The sequence below is a fragment of the Equus quagga genome, chromosome 3, assembly GCF_021613505.1.
Source record: "Equus quagga isolate Etosha38 chromosome 3, UCLA_HA_Equagga_1.0, whole genome shotgun sequence".
Lineage (NCBI taxonomy): Eukaryota > Metazoa > Chordata > Mammalia > Perissodactyla > Equidae > Equus > Equus quagga.
In genome coordinates, this window is record NC_060269.1 from 39,767,530 (window position 1) to 39,790,029 (window position 22,500).

The following is a 22,500-nucleotide window of genomic DNA, read 5'->3' on the forward strand; positions in this document are numbered from 1 at the left end:
GGAGGATGATGCCCTGAGCCCTCTGCAGCCGAAGTCAAATTGTAGAAAAACTCATCTTCCTCTGGTTGTGTTAAATAGTCAACATTATATTTCTAATCTTGTACAGCACTGGAATTAAAGTCTTCATGGTCTTATAAACACTTTGGTTTAGGAATTTAATTTCTTCCTTCCTTCCTTTCTTTTTTTGCTGAGACAGATTTGCCCTGAACTAGGTGGGTTGCCGCCACTGCATGGCCACTAACAAGTGGTGTAAGTCTGTGCCCAGGAAGCGAACCCAGGCCACTGAAGCTGAGTGTGTTGAACCTGACCACCACACGGCCAGCCCAGGAATTTATTTTCTTAAAATATCATTTCAAAAAAGAGCTTAGAGCATCTATACAGTTGACAAAAAAGTTTTATTTTATATAATTGTATGGACTGCTATGTCATGAACATGACATATTGTTTAGAAAAGGTAATAGGGCAAGAAACAACCCCCCAAACCCCCACCCTAGGTATATACAAATAACCACCCCAAAAGGACTAAGTGGAAAATAAAATTCTGATGTCAGACAAGACAGTATCAAGGCAATGTCAAAAAGCTGCTCAAAAAATAAGTAATTCAGGCAATTGGTTGTTTGGGCTTTGCAATTATTAATAACCAACTTGACTAATTCCACTCCACACTAATATACAGTGACTCTTCTGGTTATTCTAAGATCAAAGAAATGAGTCAAGCTACTCTGGACTGCCTGTTGTAGATGTTAAATGAAAACACCAGAATTCATCCTGAGTGTCTTCTGAGTGTGAAAAAAGGAGCATGTGTAAATTTAATTCAGTAGAAAATTTAAATTTAATTCAGTAGAAAATTTCAATGTTTTCCCCACAATGAGAATTTCAGCAGTGTCTTCCCAGTGTGAAACCGTGTCTTATCACTCTGCTTTATTCAGAATTTGTACTAACTCTGACAGAAGTTGCAACTAAAGTCTACGTTTTATGTTTACTCAACATAAGGGCCTTCTTCTGGAGATGGTGCAAAGTGATAGTCTAAACAACCAAAATAAAAGAATAGACAAAGGTATTATGTGTGTGTGTGTGTGTGTGTGTGTGTGAGAAAGATTGGCCCTGAGCTAATATGTGTTGCCAATCTTCCTCCTTTTGCTGAGGAAGATTGTCACTGAGCTAACATCTATGCCAATCTTCCTCTATTTTACATAGGATGCCGCCACAGCATGGCTTGACGAATGGTGCTAGGTGGGTGTTCGGGATCTGGGCCTGCGAAGCCACAGAAGCAGAGCTTGCGAACTTAACCACTACTCCACTGGGCTGGCCTCAAGACAAAGGTATTTTTTAAAGCACTCAACTATGTTGTTAGAGCTATGAAGGTGACCAGCAAAAGCATCCGTCACCCTGTGGATATCAAGGTTGACCCATGCCATGTGCTTGTATTTGGATAACAATGACCTTCCCAGAGAGAGGAGCCACATCACTGAGTTAAGATTGATATTTTCACATATTTATTAAAACAAGTTTCCTGAGGAGTTCAACTAGGCAATGTTGTTAACCCAGTTTGCATAAAATGTACAAAAATGCAATACAACTTATACATCTTTAAAATATTCTAAAGTCAGATTTTGCTTTGATTGAATGCTCAACTACATAAAGTTCATAAGATTTTTACTAACAACAATCCAAATCAGAAAATTAAGCTTGGGTTTAAAAGCAATTCTTAAAATTATCATAAATTTATGATGCCTATTGATTGAACAGTAACAAAAAGATACAGGATGCTAGAATTGACCCTTGACTCTTTTGCCCCGTACTAACTTCATATATCTTGCCAGAATGAACTATCTTAAAAAGTGCCTTGTCTATGTACAATTATAGAGGTTAGTACATTTTTCAGATATAAACTCAATGACATGTTGCTGAAGCTTACTTCTTCTGGAATTTGAGTAATTTTAAATATTGAATGAAAATATTTTTTATCATATCATAAACTATTGCTTCATCAAAGTGAGATTCCAAGACCCCTTACACTTCTCTGAACTCCTGAAGTTCATCATTTGATAGGATTGGATGAAGTTTACAGGCCTAACTGTTCCGCAAACATCTTAGATACCTGGGGAGAGAAAGGAGCAAGCTGAGACTCTTCTGAGAGTCAAAACGTTGATGAGAAACAGGGTGACGACATAAGCAGAAACAGTGATTCAGAAAATGGCAGTTTTGGTGTAAATATCTGTGAGTCACTGTGGACCACAAGTTGAATATGGATATGCAAAACAGCAATGGAAACAAAAAATGCCATATTAGGATGTGGTAATGAGGATAGGACAGAAAACTGTTGAAATTCTGTACCTGGAAGACCGTCTTTGGCCAAAGCTCTCTGCAGTCCCAGGACGGCACAGGACAGTGGCTACACACAACTAGAGAGTTCTGTCTTTCATTGCATGGAAAGGCCTCCCCGGCTTGGGACTCTGCCTTTACAATTATGGGCAAAGTTCAGAAGGCAAGTATTTATTAAAGGGATTCTGAAAGGGAGGAGAAGGGCGGTTTTCTGTTGTGCATTGAGGCAGCCTTTCAAACACAAGATCCCAAAATTCAGCAGCAAACGTTTGGTAAACCTCGTCTCCCCCTCAGTTTCTGCATGGGGAGTAAAATAAATAAAGTTTTTACTCTTTGTTGCTTTCCTGGAATAAAATATCACATGTCGTTGAAGAGCTGAGAGATCCCAATTTGCTAGATTGCTTTAAAGGTCAGAATTAGAAAACTAAGAATTAAATGGAGATTGATTTTACGTGAGTGGGAGTGATAAACAGGCCCTTCTGCATTTTGCTCCATTGCTTCTAGCACGAGGATGTCAACAAATATCACACAGAATGTCACCTCTGATGGAATGACAATGACCTCCTGGAGAGCTGTGTTGAGGAGGGCTCGAGGCTTGTCCCAGCCTGGCAGGAAAGAATACTGAGTGCGACGAGCGATGTCTACCACAGGCACAGATAGTCCCTATTCCTAGTCCGTTGGTTTCAAATGACCTTAAGGACCTCAGAGACATAGAAGGGTGGCAGACGACCCCCACCTGCACACACTCCCTGCCCACATATCACATGCCAGGGAGGTGTGGTAAGCACAAGAATGAGCTTTGGGGAAACGCGATTTTAGCTGAGAAGGAAAACATTTGCTCTTTCATTGAAGATTCCTATTCCTCTGAGAAGTGCCCAAGGGTGACCGGATCTGGCCAACTCAGGGTCCACAAGTCACCATGCAACATCTTCCCAGGACTGTGGACTCTCTCACTGTGCCTTCTTGGCAGGTAGAAAGGGGCTTACCAACCTCCTGGGATGGTGTATACAGTGAAACACTTGCTTTGTTGGCTGTCTTTTCCAGGCCATAACTCACCTTGAGAAAATTTCCTGCTGAAGGCAAGTGACCTGTCAGAGGACTTGACTACTCCAAGGAAATTATCCAAAGCTAGTTAGGTAATAAGGTGACCCAGAAGGAAACCATGAAAAGACAGCTTCCTGATTTAAACCCTAAGGAATGAAGAAGACAGGTAACAAGGACTTAGAGGGCATGGCCAGATTGAGACCAGTCAGCTAGAGGTTGGCTGAGAGGAGGGAACACCCATCGATTAGAGGTGAATGCATCATCTGCCTCCTCCACCCTCCGCGGTGGACGTCTGCCAGGCCTTTTCCTAGTACTTCTCAATCGCGCCTTCTTCCAAGCACAGGTGATGCCATCGTTAGGAAGAGCGGGTGTTGGAAAAAACAGCAAAAGGTTCTCGTGTCTACGTTGATTTTAAATTAACTGAATTTGTATCCTCTTCATCCTCTGTTGGCAGGCCCAGCAGGCTCCCTTCGGGGCTGCTTCTCTTGGAAAACATCAGCACCATTCAGTTTTAGGATTCATTGTCACTGTAAAAAATAGAACAATAGTATATTTCCAAGAAGCTACCGAGAGCTGGTCACTCTACTAGGGAGGTGATCAAGAGAGCATAAACAGTCAGGAAGCCAAGAGCATCCAGTTTACAATTTCTAAAACAAAGATCGGTTTGGATTTTATATTTGACCCTGAGGAGGAAATCCATGAAAGCCAAGAAATAGTCCTAGCTCTTGTTCCAATACCCCTCCCCAGGGCCGACATGCAGAGAACCAGATGGAGTTGGGGGTTTCCCCTTTTAATTAAGTCTAATCCCATTCTCTATGAATAGATGCCAAATTGCCTTTTAAAAAAATTTCCATGTGTTGTTTTCCCTCAAGAGTTTCTGGTCCTGGCATGTTTTCAAAAGCCCATTTTGTTCATATCCACAAAGGATCCAGAAGTGCCTTCTCAGTGTCATTTAGAATTCAATCATCAGGCATCTTGAGGTGTGAGCTGACATAAATTATGGACGTGGTATTTGGACGTGACCGTGCTGGCTGGCTAATGTGTGCTTTTGTTTCTAACTTGGCTCCCTTTGCCACATACATGGTTGTGTGGCTTTTTCCTGGTGAGACCACACCTCCACCCAAGACTCCTGGGAATCAGGCCATGCGACCTCTCCTCCCACCTCTCTTTTTAGTTTTGTGCCCCTTCACCCAAATTCTAGCACGTCTCTGCTTGAAGTGACCTCTGTCTCCAAGGAACTGCCTGACTGTCAATAACCAACATGACCTGGCATCTCCTTAGCTCATGGGCGTGTATAATCTGCAATGGACTAAGAATTTCTGACTCCTACTTCAGTGCTCTGCTGCTCAGTGAAACACAGTGTTTCCAAAAGGACTTTGAAGCAACTTGATAGATAGATAGATAGGTAGATAGGTAGATAGGTAGATAGATGGGTAGATAGATAGATAGATAGATAGATAGATGATAGATCTATCCATGAAAGGGGAGGAGAGACATTGTGTGTATGTTTGTGTGTTTGTGTTTGTGTTCTAAAGTCAGGAGAAGAGGCTATGATAAGGAAGGATGATCAGTGAGAAAGAAGGGGGAAGGCAGAAGTGAACAAACGGACAACTTCTGTAGCAAAATTAATTTAAAATGGAAACCTGATGGAAAATTAAGCCATTTTTATCTGAAGAGTAGACGTACTCTTGGCTGAAGTCATCCTGAACCCACTTGGCTGAAGTCATCCTGAACAACACTTGAACTGGGCAAGGAGGTTTCATTTCTTGGAAACTGGGTGGTAGCGTGAAAATATCTCTAAGATCTAGGAGTTCATCTCTACAGAGCATAGGTCTCTGAATTGCCTGTTTTCCTTTTGTGGCCTTATCTTGAAATTTCAGCTACTCTAAGCAGAGTATATCACAAAGCTGAATAGCAATGGACACAACTCCTCTTTTGTCCCCAGAACTGATCTGTGTCCAGCAGTTATAAAAGAAGTGATTTTTTAATATTAATTATTATAAAACCAATCCATATTCGTTGTTGGAAAAATAGAAAATACGAATAAGCAAAACAAAAATACTAATACTCTCAATACAATTAACATTTTGGTATTTATTTTTCCGTGATAATGATATATACTGCTTTTGTACAAAAATGGGATCATATGGTACACATTGTGCTGTAATCTGGTTTTCTCACTCTCATTTACATACAGACATCTTCCCTTTCTAGTAAATATACAGTAGCTTTTTCGTTGCTACAGACCATTGCATTATCTCACTAGACCAAAAACAAGTTTTTTAGCTATATCCTTACTGTTAAACATTTAGGCTATTTCCAATTTTTAGTTTCATTTATTATAAAATTGCTACATCTTTGCACCCTTCCAATTGTTAATCTTTGCATAAATACCTAAAGAGGAATTGCTAGGTTAAAATGTATGCCATTTTAAAGCTGGACTACCCCATTGTCAGATTACCTCCCCCCCTAGAAATTTTGTACAATTTACCTTCTCCCAACACTTTCCTTTAGGGAAATATCCTTTTTCCCACATCTTCTCCAGTACTGGATATTATTTTCATTTTTTTATAAATCCAATAGGTGAAAATAGTATCATATTTATCTTTACTTCCTCTTTGCTAACTTTTTTTTTATTACTAGGAAGAATAAACATTTTTTTTCAAAGCTCTATTAGTAATTTTCATTTCTTCTTTGCTGAATTGCTTATTGATATTGTTTGCTCATATTTAAAATGGGACAATTATCTTTTTTATTGGTTTCAGTATTAAGAATAATAATTTTTTGTTCATTATATATATTACAAATACTTTTCCCCAGCTTATCACTTTCCTTCTAATTTTATTTACTGTGACTTTGAAGTACAGGAAATTTGAGGTTTTAATGCAGCTAACTCCATCCTTTTCTGATATGGTTTCTGACTGTGTGTCATGCTTTCAAATTAGTCCCCACCCTAAAATTATAACATTTACCTATATTTTTTCCCTTTTTTTAACGCTTAAACTTATCTGGAGTCTATTTTAATCTAAAATGTGAGGGAGAGTTCTAAGATCTCCCCCTAAATGTTAGTTGGCTGTCCCAAAACTATTGATTGAATAACCCACTTGCATGATATGCGACTTTTATAATATATTAAATGTTAACATATTCTTGAGGCTGCTTTTGAAAAATATTCTATTCTATTCCAATAATACATCTTGTTTGGTTCTGAGTGTACACAGTTAATTCTCAGAGCATGTTCCCTGCAATTCCCCCCTCATCTCACTATTGCTCTCCTTCCTTCTTTTAGAATTGTCCTTAGGGTCAGCAGTTAAGTTCACAAGTTCTGCTTCAGTGGCCCAGGGTTCGCGGGTTCGGATCCTGGGTGCAGATCTATGCACTGCTTCTCAAGCCGTGCTGTGGTAGGCGTCCCTACCACAAAAAAAAACTAGAATTGTCCTGGCTATTTGTGGGCAGTTATTCTTCCAGATGAAAGCTTCATGGGGATCTTTAAGAAATTGGGTTGAATTTGCAATAATAATTTTTACATTGTTGAGTCTTTCATTCAGGAACACAGTATGTCTCTCTCCATTTGTTTAAAATCTTTTATGTTCGTCAATGAAAATTTGAACAATCTCTTTTTATATTACCCCATGCATTTTTTGGTGATTTTTTTTTTTTTTTGAGGAAGGTTAGCCCTGAGCTAACTGCTGCCAATCCTCCTCTTTTTGCTGAGGAAGACTGGCCCTGAGCTAACATCCGTGCCCATCTTCCTCTACTTTATATGTGGGACGCCTGCCACAGCATGGCTTGACAAGTGGTGCCATGTCTGCACCTGGGATCGGAATTGGCAAACCCCGGGCCACTGAAGCGGAATGTAACTGCTGCGCCACCGGGCTGGCCCCTTTTTGGTGAATTTTATGCCTGAGTACTTCACATCTCATATTGCTTCTATGGTAGTACTTATGCTGGCATGTGCTAACAGTGGCTTTCTAGCCCCACAGATAAGAGCCCTGGGTCAGACAGCCAGAGCTTGAATGGCCAGAACCAATTCCTTGCTGTGCGACCTTGGGCAAGTTAACCTTTCTTAGCCTAAATTTTCTGTTCTCATCTCAAATGAAAAACATACATAACAATAGCATGTATCTTACAAGGTTGTTGTAAAGAATAAGTGAGAAAGTGTAGGTGACGTACCATGCTACAGATCTGACACACAGACACGGGAATGTCTGTTATTCTTATTCTGCAGAGTTTCCACTAGCAAGTGTTTGTCAGGTAAACGTGAGCTCGAGCATTGCTTCAAATATCCAACGGCTTTAAGAAACCATCTTCCAAAACAAACTTTCAGTTTCTGAGGAGGAGGTTCTTAAATGTGGTTTGTTTCGAACACTCCACAAGCATTCTGAAGGCTTAGCGTGGGACACTGTCCACCAACCAGAACGCGTTTACTCAAAGCACCAAGAGCACAGGAGCTCATGCATGGCACTTACTGCTACAGCTCTGTGGCCTGTGAGCAACAGGACAGGCCCCGCCGCACAAGACACCGTCCCAATGTGGGTACAAGGTGCTTCAGCTGTGGGACATCAGGTCATTCCTGGTGTTGCAACTCTCACATGCAAATTTTCGCCAGTGGTGCGATAGCCATCAGGCTTGTTATTAAGTCAGCCACCTGGGATCTGGCCCAGACGCTGAGCTGGAGGCATTCTCTCTCTCCAGCTCATTCCTTTATTTAGTTAGACGTGTTTCCCGCTGTCTTTGTGGCTATTTATCATCTCTGTGAAATGATCAAATAAGCCCAGACATTTCTAACTCTGGCAAATCCTAGAGTTCCCGGTTAAAAATATCTTGGCAAACTGCCTCAGAATTGCAACAAATAGAATAAGTGATCCCGCTGCAAACCTCGATTGCTTGCCTCGATGTTAATCCGTACAATTTTAGTAACTTATCTATGACAGCGGCATTAGTAATTTTTCTCGGAGTGTTATATAGATATTTTAAGAATGTGAGACAACTTTTCCAAAGCCTGTATAGTAACAAGCCTTCAAAGTGTAAAACAAATTGAATTTAATTAAGAAGCATCATCTCATTATTTTTAAGAAAGCATTTAATTGGAACGCTACCAGTTAAATGAGGACAGATGCAACCCCAACACCTTGTTTCATAACTGCCCCTTTGTTGCAGTCAGGATCAGATAAGCCAGCTTTGTTCTCCTGACCAGTTTATCTTGTAACAATCCCTCTTTATGACCACAGCTAGTGTTCACGATCTCTGAGGATGGCAATAAACCTACGCTAGACCTCTCTGGCACTATGAGGCTCTCTGACTTGGTTTTTGGCGAGTGCAGAGTTCAGTTTAGCACAAAGTCATGTAACGATTAGCTCATGCTCCCTTTCTCTTCATCAATATAACATCCCTCCTTCCCGAAAGAGGCCTGGCCCAGTTGGAATTATGGAGGTCACGCATCTGGCTAATATCAGAGACAGGCCTAGAATTAGTCCAAGACACATAGATCATGCCCATAGTGTAGACATAATCTGGGCCACTATTCAAGCAATGCCTTGGTTTATTAAATTTAGAACATCTTCCCACACACACACACACACACACACTCCTGCATTTTAACAATGTTACTTGAGGTTATCATCCTGCAGGATTATAAACTGTTACTTTGTATCCCTCTTAATACTTAGCTCAGATTTGAAGGAAACCAGTTGGCACTTAATATTTGTTGACTTTTAAATGACTTAGAGAGGAAAAGATGAAAGAAATTCATAAACAAAGAAAATAATTGGCAGTGGCCATAGAGATTTACTTGAGTGGAGAGGCCAAAATGATTCACACAAGACTGCTGTTTTCTTGCAATTAACGGTTCAGTCTCATCAATGACTGCACTAGATGGTGGACACATCACCCATCAGACACTTTCATATATTAGCCTCATGGTGGCTGGCTTTCTTGCTTCTAAGTGTTCTTTGTTTTTAATCTCTAATTTGACTTTTAATTTATCTCTGTAATTAATCAAAGAAAATGAAACATGCAGTTTTAAAAGAAACGCTTCTCTAGACTGAGCTTTATCACAAACTTGCTGTGTGAACTTGGACAAATCACTTCACCCCTTTGAGTTCCAAGTTTACTCAGATGATTCTAACTGATTGTCTTGGCATGATGTAGACAATGCCAGGCACGTGTTAGGTGCTCAATAAATATATTTTGAAAAATGACATCAACCATTGTATTTTCTCCAAAAAAAGACAAAGAGAAGAGAGAAACAGAAAGAAATTCAAAAAATTCTCTATTAAACAAACCTAAATTTTCCTGAGAAATATTGAAATGATCTCTTTTTATGTCACTGAGCTCAGGCATGAATCACAGAATAAACAGTAGACTTATTACACAAGCAGAACAGGTTTACTGTTACTTACCCTCTCTGACGTCGTTAAGTTCCTAGCTAAGAGTACCGAGGCATCTGGCATATAGAACATGCTATATAAATGTCTTATTATTGTTGTTATTAATGTACTTTCAAAATTATAAATCCACTTGCATGTAACCAAATCCAATTTTTTCCCAATCTTTCCCAAGGCTGTTACTCAATGTAAAATCCTCGCTGTGGCCAAGAGGCATAAAGGGAAAGAAGATGGGCGCATGGCTAATATATGCGATTCCTTTTCTGTAGTTGTTCATCTAGGCTTGCAGGAAATTGTCCAACTATAAAGGCCCCGGGAAGAAGGAACAGGCTGGCTGGACTGGTAAACACCGTGATAAAGGGGACTCTATCTTTCTCGCCTTTACCACTATCTAGTGGAAGGTGTTGTGTGGGTGGGGGTAGACAATAAGGAAGTGCATTCTTTACAGAGAATTAAAACAATAATGAAACCAACTCAGTGGATCTGTTCTTTGTTATCACCATGCACTAAGAGTGCTTAGCAATGTCAGTGATGAAATTCTCTTTAACTCTAGGGCAGAACTCTCCCACCGCCCTGCCTCACCCCTTGGACCCTTTTCCACTGACACTATTCCCAGTACCTCATACAGTGCCTGGCACATAACAGGTATAAATTACAGGGAAAAAATGCTAAGGTGGGAAATAAGAATATAGAACTCCATTTGCTCCACAATTTCTCTGTTGTCTTTTCCTATTGATTTTTTAAAAACATAAAAACCATAGTAAAAGCTTCCCATAGTACTTTGTACATCTCTGGCCCTTATTGAAATCCTGTGCTAAATTGTAGGTTCCACAGCTCAAGGAAAATGTCCATTCAGTGAGGACAAGGGAAGTAGTGAACAATGGCTGCCCAATGGGATATGTGGGAAAGTTCTGGAAGACCTGAGGTGATAGACCCTAACAAGAGAAGGCTGAAGGGTTGAAGTCTTTTCACACAATGCGGTGCGTTAAGGGTAGGATGGTGACCAGAAGCATAGAGCACTTTAGGGATAACAGAGGTTCTGTGTCAGGGTGTCTTTCTAGCATCAGGAAGGGCTGAATTCTGTAAATGGATTCCAGACGTCTCAGTTTAGCAAGAGGATGGAGAAGTGTGTTTTCCGCTAAGTTCCATCTTCAGGGACTATTACATACTTTTTGGAGGGTTGGAGTCTCCTGTACACTGTCTAAAGGGTGGAAGGAGGATGACTCACAGAAGTAAAACTGATGGGGAGCTTTGGGGACAATGATGAGTCAAAGCAGGTTCATTGATTCTAACAACGGATCACTCTGGTGGGAATGTCAATGGTGGGGAGGCTGTGCCCGTGTGAGGATGAAGGGTATGTGGGGACTCTCTGTACTCTTTGCTCAATTTTGCTGTGAACCCAAAACTGCTCAAAGATAGAAAGTCTTTTTTCAAAAAGGCCAATTGGAGAGTGGGGCAGAGGGAAGAGAACTATGGCCAGAGCATAAAAGAATTACTTCCATTTGCATGGTGCTTTAAAACTTGCAAATTGGTTTTATTCCCTCTTATGATCCTGTGAGAAGGACAGGTGCCATTATTTCCATTTTTCAATATGAGGAAACTGAAGCTCAGCGTTAAAGTGACTTGTCTTAATATAAAGAACAAACGAGCATCCGACTCAGGTCTTAAAATTAGTCTTCTGATCCTAAGTCCAATGACCAATGCACTCTCCACCTGGATCTCTAAAGATTCACAAGCTTTTAGAAAAAACCAAAGTCATATATCTGTCCTGGATTTAGATATTCAAAGTAAAAATTTCACCAGTTATCAATTTAGTTAAAAGAATAGGAGAAAGAAATGTAAATGAAATCATGACAGAAAAGAAAGATTACCCAAACTATAAGATTATGCAGACTCTATACCCTTACAAAAACTCCAGGTGGCAAAGAGGACTATTCTGAAATCAGCAACATTAACGGGCCTATAACAGTAACGGAGAGGAAGTGAAAGTCTCCAGAGCATTCCTAGGAGATCAAACAAATTCCTGATTTCTCGGGATTGGCCAGACCCAAAAAGAAGTCACCGGAGAAACCAGGGGCAAGAATAATGCCCCACCCGCCCACACAGATGCGCCTGGGCCTTAGGGCGCAGGCTCATTATCCCAAAGGCAGCGAGTTTCTATGGATCACTTTTAACTTACTGCTACTACTAACCAATACTCACTGAGAATTTGTTTTGTGCCAGGCTTGGTTCTAAGTGCTTTGCACTTTGCCGAGATTTTAATGAATAAAAATTAACTTTGCTTTGCAATATCGTAATACCCTTTGAAGTGATCAGAAAGTGCCTGTGTGTGGCACCAAAAACTTGGGACTTGCCCCTCTTGGTTCAGTGACGCTGGTGCTGGCTTTACAGAGAGGGAGGGAGGTGAAGTCCTGACAGTTGTCCTGTGAATTAAAGCCAGATACTAGTTCTGGACCAACAGAGGAATGTAAACATTCCCTTTAAAAACACTAATTTAGCATAAAGCAGCTTTCCAAATAGGTTAAGCCTTTTTTTTTTTTAACTATGCACTTGCAAAGAGGTGGAAAGAAGTACCTAAGTTTCTTTCTTTTTTTCTTTTGGTGAGGAAGATGGGCCCTGAGCTGACATCTGCTGCCAATCTTCTTTTTTTTCCTCCCCAAAGTCCCTGTACATAGTTGTATATCCTAGTTGTAGGTCATTCTAGTTCTTCAATGTAGGATGCCTCCACAGCACGGCTTGATGAGCAACGTGTGGGTCCAAGCCCAGGATCCTAACTGGTGAACCCTGGGCTGCTGAAGCAGAGCATGCGAACTTAACCACTTGGCCACAGGGCCAGACCAGGTTAAGGCTTTTTGCCTTACAAGTAGAAATGAACTAGAGCTTATTTCAAAGACCAACCTCTCAATATTCCAAAAATATGATTTTTAAGACGTTTTCACCACTACATAGTTCTCTAACATTATGCTGCTTCTATGTTGCTTATAATTTCAAGGAACAAGAGGCAGGTATATAAAAAGCACTGACATTTTGCAACATCTGAGGGTGCCCATCCCATAGACAGTAATAAGACATTTGTAGAGCTGTGCTGGTGACCTAAGCCCCATACGCAGTGGCTCATTTTTAGGTAAAGCATACATGTGGGGAAAATATTCCTTTGTTAAGTCTTTTGTAATACTCCCCCTAGCATTTCTTTTTTCTTTCATCTGCTTGTTAATATCTGGAATCTCATTTAAATAGGATAGAATCTTTTCTGAAATGGCAATGAATCTTAACAGGCAAATACCTGGAGAGGTAAAGATGACTGAAATCTACAACAAGGTGTAGACCTCTGCGTCAGGGCTGAGGGTGCCTCGGTAAGATTGCGGTGGCGTGATGCGGCGAGAGATGTAGGATGACGGCTTCTTAGGGGAGGTTTAGGGGCAGGATGAAGAAGAAGGGTCTGGAAGACAAACATCTGCCTGCCCCAATCACTGTCTAATAATCAGTCTTTCCCCGCAACGCTCTAGACTCAGGGACTGCCCGAGGACAAGTGGCTGCACCCTGGAAGCATTTAAGATGATTGGCACAAGACCTCTGGTTACCACGGGGGGAGAGAAGGTGGTGTATTTATCCTGCTCTGAAGGTGTATTCTATTTGTTCTGGCAGAAGTGTAATATCTCAGTCACGGGCTCAAGTTCTCTGCTCGCCCCTGCCAACAACTGGGTGCCCCCGAAAATCCCAGCGGTGCTCTGCGGCGCAAGTCCCGGACCTTGCTGAATCTTCAATCCTATTTCCTGTGAGCCCTTCCCACGTCCTGATCGAACAATTCTATGATCAAAAACACCCCAAACACGGTCATGTCTAAACTCACAAAAGGTCAAATAACTGAAACGAGATCGCGGAGCGCTCCGCTTCACCCAAGTGCCCAGGCACTAAAATCTTCTATCGGGCAGAGCCACCTAGTGGTACAATGGAATATGGTTTTCAAAATTCTCATCTAATTTGTCTCATAGAACAATCCAACCCAGGTGGGTTAAAAAAAAAAAAAGTTTATTTCACTCCTTGTTTACAGTTACCCCCTTTGAGACTGTCACCTCCATGTGTTTTCTTTACTAAACATCTATTCTTTCAAGATAAACAAACCTACAGTGTCTTATAATCAGAAAGTTTTATGACTGAGAAACCAACTCCACAGTGTCTTTTTAGAACAAAAACAAGTCAATACTAATTTATTTCTGAAGATAAAGAGCCACTAGGATATTTACTTGGTGGCTTTCTGTTCTTCCTTCACTCACACTCCCTTTTCTCCACACTATGCACATGCACCCCATGTAAACTGTCACACAAAATTTACATAAAATGACAGAGAAGGGGAGGGAAAGGGCTCCACCGTGGTCTCCAGACCCCTCCCCCCACATATAATCGGTGGTGGACATCAGAAGTACCTTGGGTTGTGGTTTGATTCCTTTTCTTCCTTTAAAGTAGGTAAACCTTCATAGTCGGCTAGGGCAGAATAAAAGCAAATTCATTGTTAGTCACTGAAATTCTATTTTCTATCCGCAAAACTCATACAATTGAGCATCGCGTTTCCCTGGTCTGGGCGGCTGTGCAGAAGCGGCCTCACCAGGGAGTTCCAGGGGTTAGAAGATTAAGGACGGCACAGCTCTTGAAATGGAAAAAGCACTAACAGTACAGATTCAAGACTTCAGCGTGCCTCTGGCCCTGGCGGAAAGGGCACGATTCATCACGGCTTGGTTATTCAGTCCCTGAAGGACCCCACTGTTGCTCCAAAAACTGGAGCCCCGTGTTTCAGGATAGACGTGGGAATAAAATGGCTTCACCTGGGGTCCCAATGTGTCTGTAGAATGACTTCAGTCAGACCGCATGATCGAAACGAAGCAGGAAAAGTGCGGAGCGGCTAAGCTTCTTAGAGTCATCAGAATTCTCTCCTTTTACACAACCGTTATTTATTTATTTTTTTAAAGATTTTATTTTCCCTTTTTCTCCCAAAGCCCCCCGGTACATAGTTGTGTATTTTTAGTTGTGGGTCCTTCTAGTTGCACGCCACTTTTATTTTTAAGGGGGAAAAATCCATTGGATCTATCGCCCATGTGTGAGAAGAACCCTCGGCTTTAGTTGTCCCATAGAAACACCTTTTTCCAGTTTTCTGGGTTTGGGGAATATAATAAGATCATGACTTTGTATTACAATTATCTCATCAAAATATTAAGACAGGTTGTCTTTGGGTGGTGAAAATTTTTTCTTCTTTCTACTTTTTTTTGCATTTTCCAAATTCTATTGTGTACATATATTATTTTTATAAACTGAAAACAACAAAATGAAACTAGTTTAAGGATTATCTCAGTGACCCATCCCTATTTTCAAGCGCCTTACAGAGCCATTCTTCTCTCAATATTAGACTACGAGAAACTGTTAAAAATGGTACAAGTTACTTGGGTGAATCTTTTGGAAAGTTCATCTTGATAAGCCTCTGGGACAATAATTCTAATAACAAATCTCTGGATTTGAGAACTCCATTGTAGATTGTTGAATCTGACAGACCCCGTGGTAGTTTTTTAAAAAATAAATGTTAAAAATATGAATGATATGGGGCCAGCCCAGTGGCGTAGCAGTTAAGTTTGTGAGCTCCCTTCCTAGGCACGAACCTGCAGACCATTTATCAAGCCATGCTGTGGCAGGTATCCCACATATAAAGTAGAGGAAGATTGGGACAGATGTTAGCTCAGGGCTAATCTTCCTTAAAAAAAAAAAAAGAATAAAAAAACCAAATGATATGATAACATAAATAGTGGATTTTATTAATTTAATCAGGGCATTAAAAGTAATTTATTGATTTTTAAAGGAATTAAAAAAAAGAAAAAACAGCTGTCATCATTTTAAGTCCAAATATTGATTTAATAAAAAGTAAGAAACATATACTACAATTACTGCCAGAGATCAATCGGAAATTAAGTTATATGGGGATATTATATTACTATCCATATTAGTATGCCCAATAGAACTTTCTACAGTGATGGAAATGTTCTGGATTTGTGTTGTATAATATAGTAGCCACTGAGCACTCAAAATCTGGCTAGATTGACTGAGGAGCTAAATTTTAAATTATATTTAGCTTTAAAAAAATGTAATTTAAATGGTCACATGTGGCTAGTGTCTTGTATTGGACAGCGCCGATCTATGTAAACTGTATTTGATGAAGTTTTATGTCCCTATACAGATTAAAATCATAGACCTCTAAATTCTATAATATGAAAGGTAATGCCAGATACTAACTTGTTGCAGATCATTTGGTCTCAGAGATTTCCTTGCTTGAAGAAAGACCATTTTCTTCTTGAAAAAGACCATTTGAAAAACTTGCACAAAAATAAAAACAAGTGGCAACAACTGATGCAATGATTAAACTGAATATTTAAGGGTTGTCAGATGAAAATTCTGCATGTCACAGCTCTAACGTGGCTTGGGCTCATGCTGTCACACCCCAGGGTTTACCGGGTATTTACAAAACTGGTGCCACCTGCTCTTACCCGAAAGGACAGAAAAAACAACCTTAGGTTACCACGTACCATTTCTATTCATGCTGTTCATCCATTTATCAAGCTCTTCCATTTCTATTTCCATAACAGAGGGCGTGTCTTCCTCAAAAATAGGGCTAGAGAGAGAGAGCAAAAAGCTTGTTGAAAAAAAAGTGTGTCGTGCTGAGTTTCATTTGGGGAGATCCTAGAATGTGGACTCTGAAGAACATGAACTTGAGTCAGTGTCTGACACTCCAGGGCAGCTTTGGGGTTTGCTATTCAAGTGTACCAAACTCTAACAGGAAGAAAGACTAGAACTAGAACAAACCTTCTGTACCACTGATACCAAAACGGAGGGCGCACAGCCCGGTGCCTGGGCTGAAACGGAACCAGGAGCCTCTGCTCCCTTGTGCCCAAGGCACAAAGTCGACCCTGCGCTCCTCGAGGGGGTTGCCACATTTAGCATTTTCGCCTTGCTTAATCTCACTTCCCTTTCTTTGGGGTTTTTGATCAGTGCCCTGGGTCCACAAGCCACTACCAAGAGGCTCCTTTCATCATCTCGCCCTTTAATTCCCAGGCTTTTCTGTCTGGGAGAAATGGAGCCATTGCTTTCAGAAATCCGGTCCCTTCACTTGCCAGGGCTCAGAGCGCCCAGTTAGGGGAAAGCAGCCCCTGGGTAGTGTAGATGGGGTTGGGGGAGGGGGACCACCAGCTCTGAGCGGTGGCGTGGGCGTCACACAGTGTAGAGGAAGCCAGCAAAGTGTCTAAATGAGTAAGGCTGCAGGACGGTGGGGGTGTGGGGGACATCGCCCCAGAACGCTCTTCTGGGCGGAATCTTTACTCCAACCACCCCCACCCCCCACCGCCCTCCACCCTCGCCTGTGCGCTTTCCATCCTTCCTTCCCTCCCCTTCCATTCCTATTCTACCAGGGCGCTTCTCCCTTAACACCAGCGAAAGCCGCTTCTCTGGTGATAAAATTTTTAATCAGAATAAGAGAACCAATGTCCTTGAAATACACCCAGGGGCAGAATATTTAACTACGATGCATTTGGAATAGGTAGCCGTTAGAACAAAATTCTTTTCTGAACAGAGGACCCTGTCCTCAGATGCTCCCAGCCCCCATTTCCGGCCCCCCCCATTGAGGTCTGGGGAGTCCCATCCGGGAGGCCTTCTCCTGGGGCGGAGGGGATGTTAGCGCAAGAGCTCTTGACAAGGCAGCCGGCTCTCTGGTCTGCTCCCCTCCCCCCCATCCCTGCCCACACTGAGCTGGACTGGAAGCAGCGGGGAACTTACACTTTCACGTTTTCACATGGAAGTTCATCTGAAAGAGAATAAATATGAAGGTCATGCTAGGTTTGTCTGTAACAATGCATTATTTAATCAACAGCTGAAATCTCCTTTATCAAGAGAAGTGACTGTAAGTCAGTCGATTTTTTAAAGGAGCGATAATTAACCCCTGTCAAATGAGTACAGATTGCCATCTTGAAAAGAGGTCCCGATCCACGTAAAATCTGTTTTCTTTTAGATGTGATGGTGCTCGGAGAGCGCTCCCTTCAGATCAGATGCTCATCTCTATTTTATCCACAGGAGGAGGAGAACAGAGGGGAGGGGAAGAAAGGAAGGGTCCTACAGGAGGGCTTGCTCCTTAGCCCCCTGCCCCAAAATGTCCCAGGTCAAACCATTGCTGTTTCATCTCCTTGTGACACGCTGTGCCGTCGTCCCTTTGTCTCCGAGGAGGATGTGGGGTACTCCATGAAGGGCTCCCCTTGGAACTCTCCCCTCCCCCTGCTCTTTGCGTGAGTGAATCCCTCACATCCTCCTGTTCTCAGCTCCTCCTCTTTCCTGGGGAAGGCCTCCCCACCTCCCGTCTCTGAAGTAGGGCCCGTCTTTCCTATTGTTCTCCAGCTCAGCACCTTGCTTACTGCTACATAGCATTTGCTACAATTTGACACTGATGAATTCATCTAAGTCTTGTCTGTCTCTCACACTAGACATAGCTCCAAAAGCTCAGGGATCATGTCTGTCTTGTTCGGTGTGGCAACCCCTCGCCTCCCATCCAGCTAGCACAGTTCCTGGTGAACACCTGGTCAGTATTTATGGAATTAACAAATAGGTCTTAATCTGGATTGTCCAGCACTGGGGGTAAATTCATGCCCAATGTTTTGGACTCAGCATTATTATAATAGTGAAACTTCCAACAAGACTGATTTTCATTCCTGTTGGTTGAGGTGACAGTCAGTTAACAGTTTGCAAAATGGCTCTAAGACAGATCAGATTCCAAATGAATATGTGGCGAAAACAGAGCCCAGTGCCCCAGCTCAAGCTGTTTTGTTTGGTAGGGGGACCAACACACCCAGAGAAATGAGGCAATGATGTCAAGTGAGTGGATAGCATAGGCCCACTGCACCTTTTATGATGTGAAAAACATTGAGAAGCAAATCACTTTGTCCCCCGAATAGTCAGAGGTTCCTGATCCTTGGCAATCAGAGGCCTCCTTTTGCCCAGCCTGCAGAAATGCAGGTCCCCAGTGAGGGAACACAACAGCAGGCACCTGGAACTGAGCTCTTGGCAGCCAGGAGCCATTGTAATTTCCTGTGGGTTGGCAAGCTTTAATGCCATTGCTAAGCCAGGAAAGCTGGGCACAGATGTAACTTTCATGCCATCACTGCTGACCTTGGAGGGGCTGTTCTCCTGCCCCCCAGGAGGAGTCTGAAGCTTCCTACTGATGCCTGACTCCTCAGACACTTACACTGGGTGAAGGGGAGTATGTTCATCTTATATTTTATATATGTATACATTTTTTATCTCAAATTTACAGGCTATTTCCTTAAGAGATTTTACTATAAATAAAGCCCCTGTATAACTGAAGCTCCCCTCCAGGTGACCCATAAAGATCCCTCTGTTTTGTCACTCCCTCTCCTCTTCCCTGCTTAATAACCCCCCATTAATTTCTCAGAGAGCAAGTGGCCCCACATCCCCACTGTTGAGGGCACAGATTTATCTTTATAATCTGAGCGCCCGCAGGCTTCACGGTGGGCAAAAGCTAGCCCTGCATGCAGATGATGGAAAAGTTTAAAAACCCATTACAAAAGTGCTCCAGATGCACCAAACGCAAGGCTCCTGTAATCAGTATTCAAACATAGCAAAAAGCCTTCTGTGGCCTCGCCTCCCCTGCTCGACAGCCATTACCCCTGCCCTGGCCACCATGGCAACAGGAAAACATCTGGGAGAGCGCACCAGAGCAGAGCATTAAACCAGGAGGGAGACCAATTACTCGTCCTCAGCAATCAGGCCCTGCCTGCTCTGCTCCACCTGGCTTATATCTCTTTATTAATAGCCACCTACTCCCTTGCACCGGGAGGCGAATGCAGCTCTTACATGGCTCCCCCACCCCCACCTTGATTCCATTTTCCCGCCTACAGTCCTTCCATTTCCTATCCTCCTACCCACCCTGTCCTCCTCCTTCACTTCCTACATTACACCCCTTTAGCCTGACAATGCTGGCTCCCAGCTACTCTCCTCTGTGCACTGGTGGAGGGATTGCTGGAGCCCAGCAGGACACTGGTTTGCTTATCTGGTTTCCGTGCTGAACAGTGAGCGAGAGAGCCTCCTTCTGGAGATTCACTGAGCAGAGCCAGGTGTCATGAAGCCACAGCCTGTTTAAAGTGATGGTTGACTGCCAGCTGCTTTCCCTGCAGCTCTTTCAGAGACACAGCACATCCAGACACTTAATAAATGTTGAATAACAACTGCAAATTTAACGCCTGGAGGTCCAGGAAGAATGACAGTAGAACGCTGAATTACTACATAGACCTTTCCTTTTCCTGGACATCAAAGGGATAAATCCAGAGAAAAAGTTAATTTCCAATTGGATGAAACATTCTTTCTAAAAATGTTGGCCAAGTCCTCCCCAGTTGTCGACTTTAATGACGTCTTTCCTGGTGTAGAAGAATATTCAGGTGGGGAAAGAAACAATGTGTCTATTCCTAACTTTCTGAGAGTCTATCTTCTACCCATGCTCTCCCGCAAAATGCTCCTTTGGGAACTTTCCAAGCAATTTGCTGGGCTAACCCAGTAAGAGTTTTGTTTTTCCTGGGGAAAAAAATGTATTTAAATCAAATTTTTTAAATTTAAATATTCTCCTTTTATTGACTTGCGTTATCATGTTAAATATGAATGGGTGGACAGTGGCTGTTAACCTTTAGCATTCAGTTTGTCTGAAGAGAGATTCATCTCTTTAGCAGTTAATGATCTGTATCAGTATTAAAGGAATGGCTAACAAGAGAAAATATTGAAATAAAGGTCTTTTTCAAAATCTTTTGTAATAAGCAATTGTTTTGAAACTCTAAGTTTTTTGTGTTATAGTAAAATATATTTAAACTACAAATAATGTGCCAATTTGTGTTAAAGATAATGTGCAAATTTGTTTTTATCTCTGAGAATAGGTGTTCTTTAAAAAAAGTTCTAACATTCTTTCACGAACTCATTCATTCAACAAACATTTATTGAGTGGCTAATATATGTGTTGGGCCAGCCACTATGTTAGGTAAAAGGGACAGTGATAATAAGCTAACACAATATACCAGGTACTATTTTTTCTAAGTGCGTTACATGGATGAATCCATTTAATTCTCACAATAACTCTCTAAGGTAGATATTGAATTTGCCCATTTTACAGAGGAGGAAACGAACCAGAAAGTCAAAGAGCTAGGAAGTGCGAAAGCCCACTGGGCAATGTGGTTCCAGAGTCTGCACTCTCAGCCTCAGTGCCACACTGTTAAACCAGATAAATAAGACAAGTTCTTGCTTCTCTTGGACCTTAAATAGAACACAGCCTAGTAAGAAAGAAAGACCAAAAAAGGGCAAGTTCCTTTCTTAAGCCAATGTAAATACTGTGCACAATAAGGGTGACCACAGTCTATGAGAGCACAGAAGAGGTGGTGATTAATTTTGCCTGCGGAGTGATTACTCAAGGTTTCATAAAAACTTTAGAACTGGGCATTGAAGAATGGGGTGGCAGTTTGCCAGGCAGACGAGGAGGAAATTTCAGACAGAAGAAATAGCATCGATCAGGCATGGAGGCATCGTGAATGTACCATGCTGGGGGAAGAGCAAACGCTTCATGTATGGCTACAGTGTAGGATGCACAGGCCACGTCTGGGGATGAGGCCAGCCCTCACTCGTGAAGGGCTTTTGAACTTTGAGATTCTCACAGTAAAGTTCAATGGAAAGCCCCTTTCTGGATTTAGAGCCGAAGAGCACGACCACTGACAGGACACCTCCATCCTCCCTCCAACGCCATAACTCCATGAGGTAAGACTAGCTGTGGGCTATGGTTTGAGCAGGAAATGCTTACTTTTTCTACTTTAAAAAAAATGGAATCCAATCAGCCCTGTTTGCTTTTTGTTTTTCTTTAGCTTACAAAGGAGCTCCCACACGACACTGTTATTAGGTCACCCTGAGATTTCAAGCCATGGAGAAACATGTATTTTCTATTTCCTTGTAATCTATTAAGTCAGCCCCTGTCATGAAAGGAAATCCACTCCAGCGCTCCTTCCCCAGCTCGCATATGCTGTGCCTGCTGGCGTAATGGAAAAGGACACTTTACAGCTGCTGCTGAGAGCTGAAGGGTGCTCCCGGTGCAAGTACAGTGAGCGAGGCCCCAGGCCAAGGTCATGATCTCAAAGCCAGAGGTGCCATGTTAGCGGGTGTGAGGGACAGAGTGAGTTTTGTCTGCACATATGAATATGTATCTTATTAGAGAAATCCTTATCCCTCGAGTGATTTTTGGAATGACCAAAGGCTTCAACTTAAAAATCTAATTAGAGTCATTTTTACCAGCAGAAGCCAGAAGGACCTAAGTTCACTTTGGACCCAGAACAACGCTGATTGGAACTGAACACTCTCAAAGTGCATCTCTGACCTAGGGAATTTTCTATCAGATTGGTTTCAGATTGATGATAGTAATCTTTAGGCAATTAGGAGTTGGATTACAAAAGTTAGCATAGCTTTCATGGGAATAGGAACAATGCTTCACTCAGGCCTTTTCAAGACCAAATTGGGATGTGACGTGGGGGAGAAAACAATATCTGTGACAAAAATATACACGTAAGGACCCTCTTCCTCTGGAGATGGCCTCCAGGTCTTCAGCCTTCCTGTTCCTAACCCCAGTCCCACCCACTGCTTCACCAGCTTACATTCCCACCCCCCCACCCCCACCCCACCCCTCCCA

General features: G+C 42.1%; 1 protein-coding gene across 1 annotated transcript in view; it reads right to left on the reverse strand.

Moving 5' to 3' along the window:
• Window positions 1-1,472: 1,472 nt before the first annotated feature.
• TMEM154 (transmembrane protein 154) overlaps window positions 1,473-22,500 on the reverse strand; it is a 41,784-nt gene continuing 20,756 nt past the window's right edge. The window contains exons 4-7 of the mRNA XM_046656691.1: window positions 17,562-17,589; window positions 16,319-16,404; window positions 14,180-14,237; window positions 1,473-3,896 (exon numbers count right to left, since the gene is read on the reverse strand). Coding sequence (XP_046512647.1) covers window positions 3,881-3,896; window positions 14,180-14,237; window positions 16,319-16,404; window positions 17,562-17,589 — 188 coding nt within the window. The 3' untranslated portion in view covers window positions 1,473-3,880. The remainder of the gene's footprint in view (window positions 3,897-14,179; window positions 14,238-16,318; window positions 16,405-17,561; window positions 17,590-22,500) is intronic.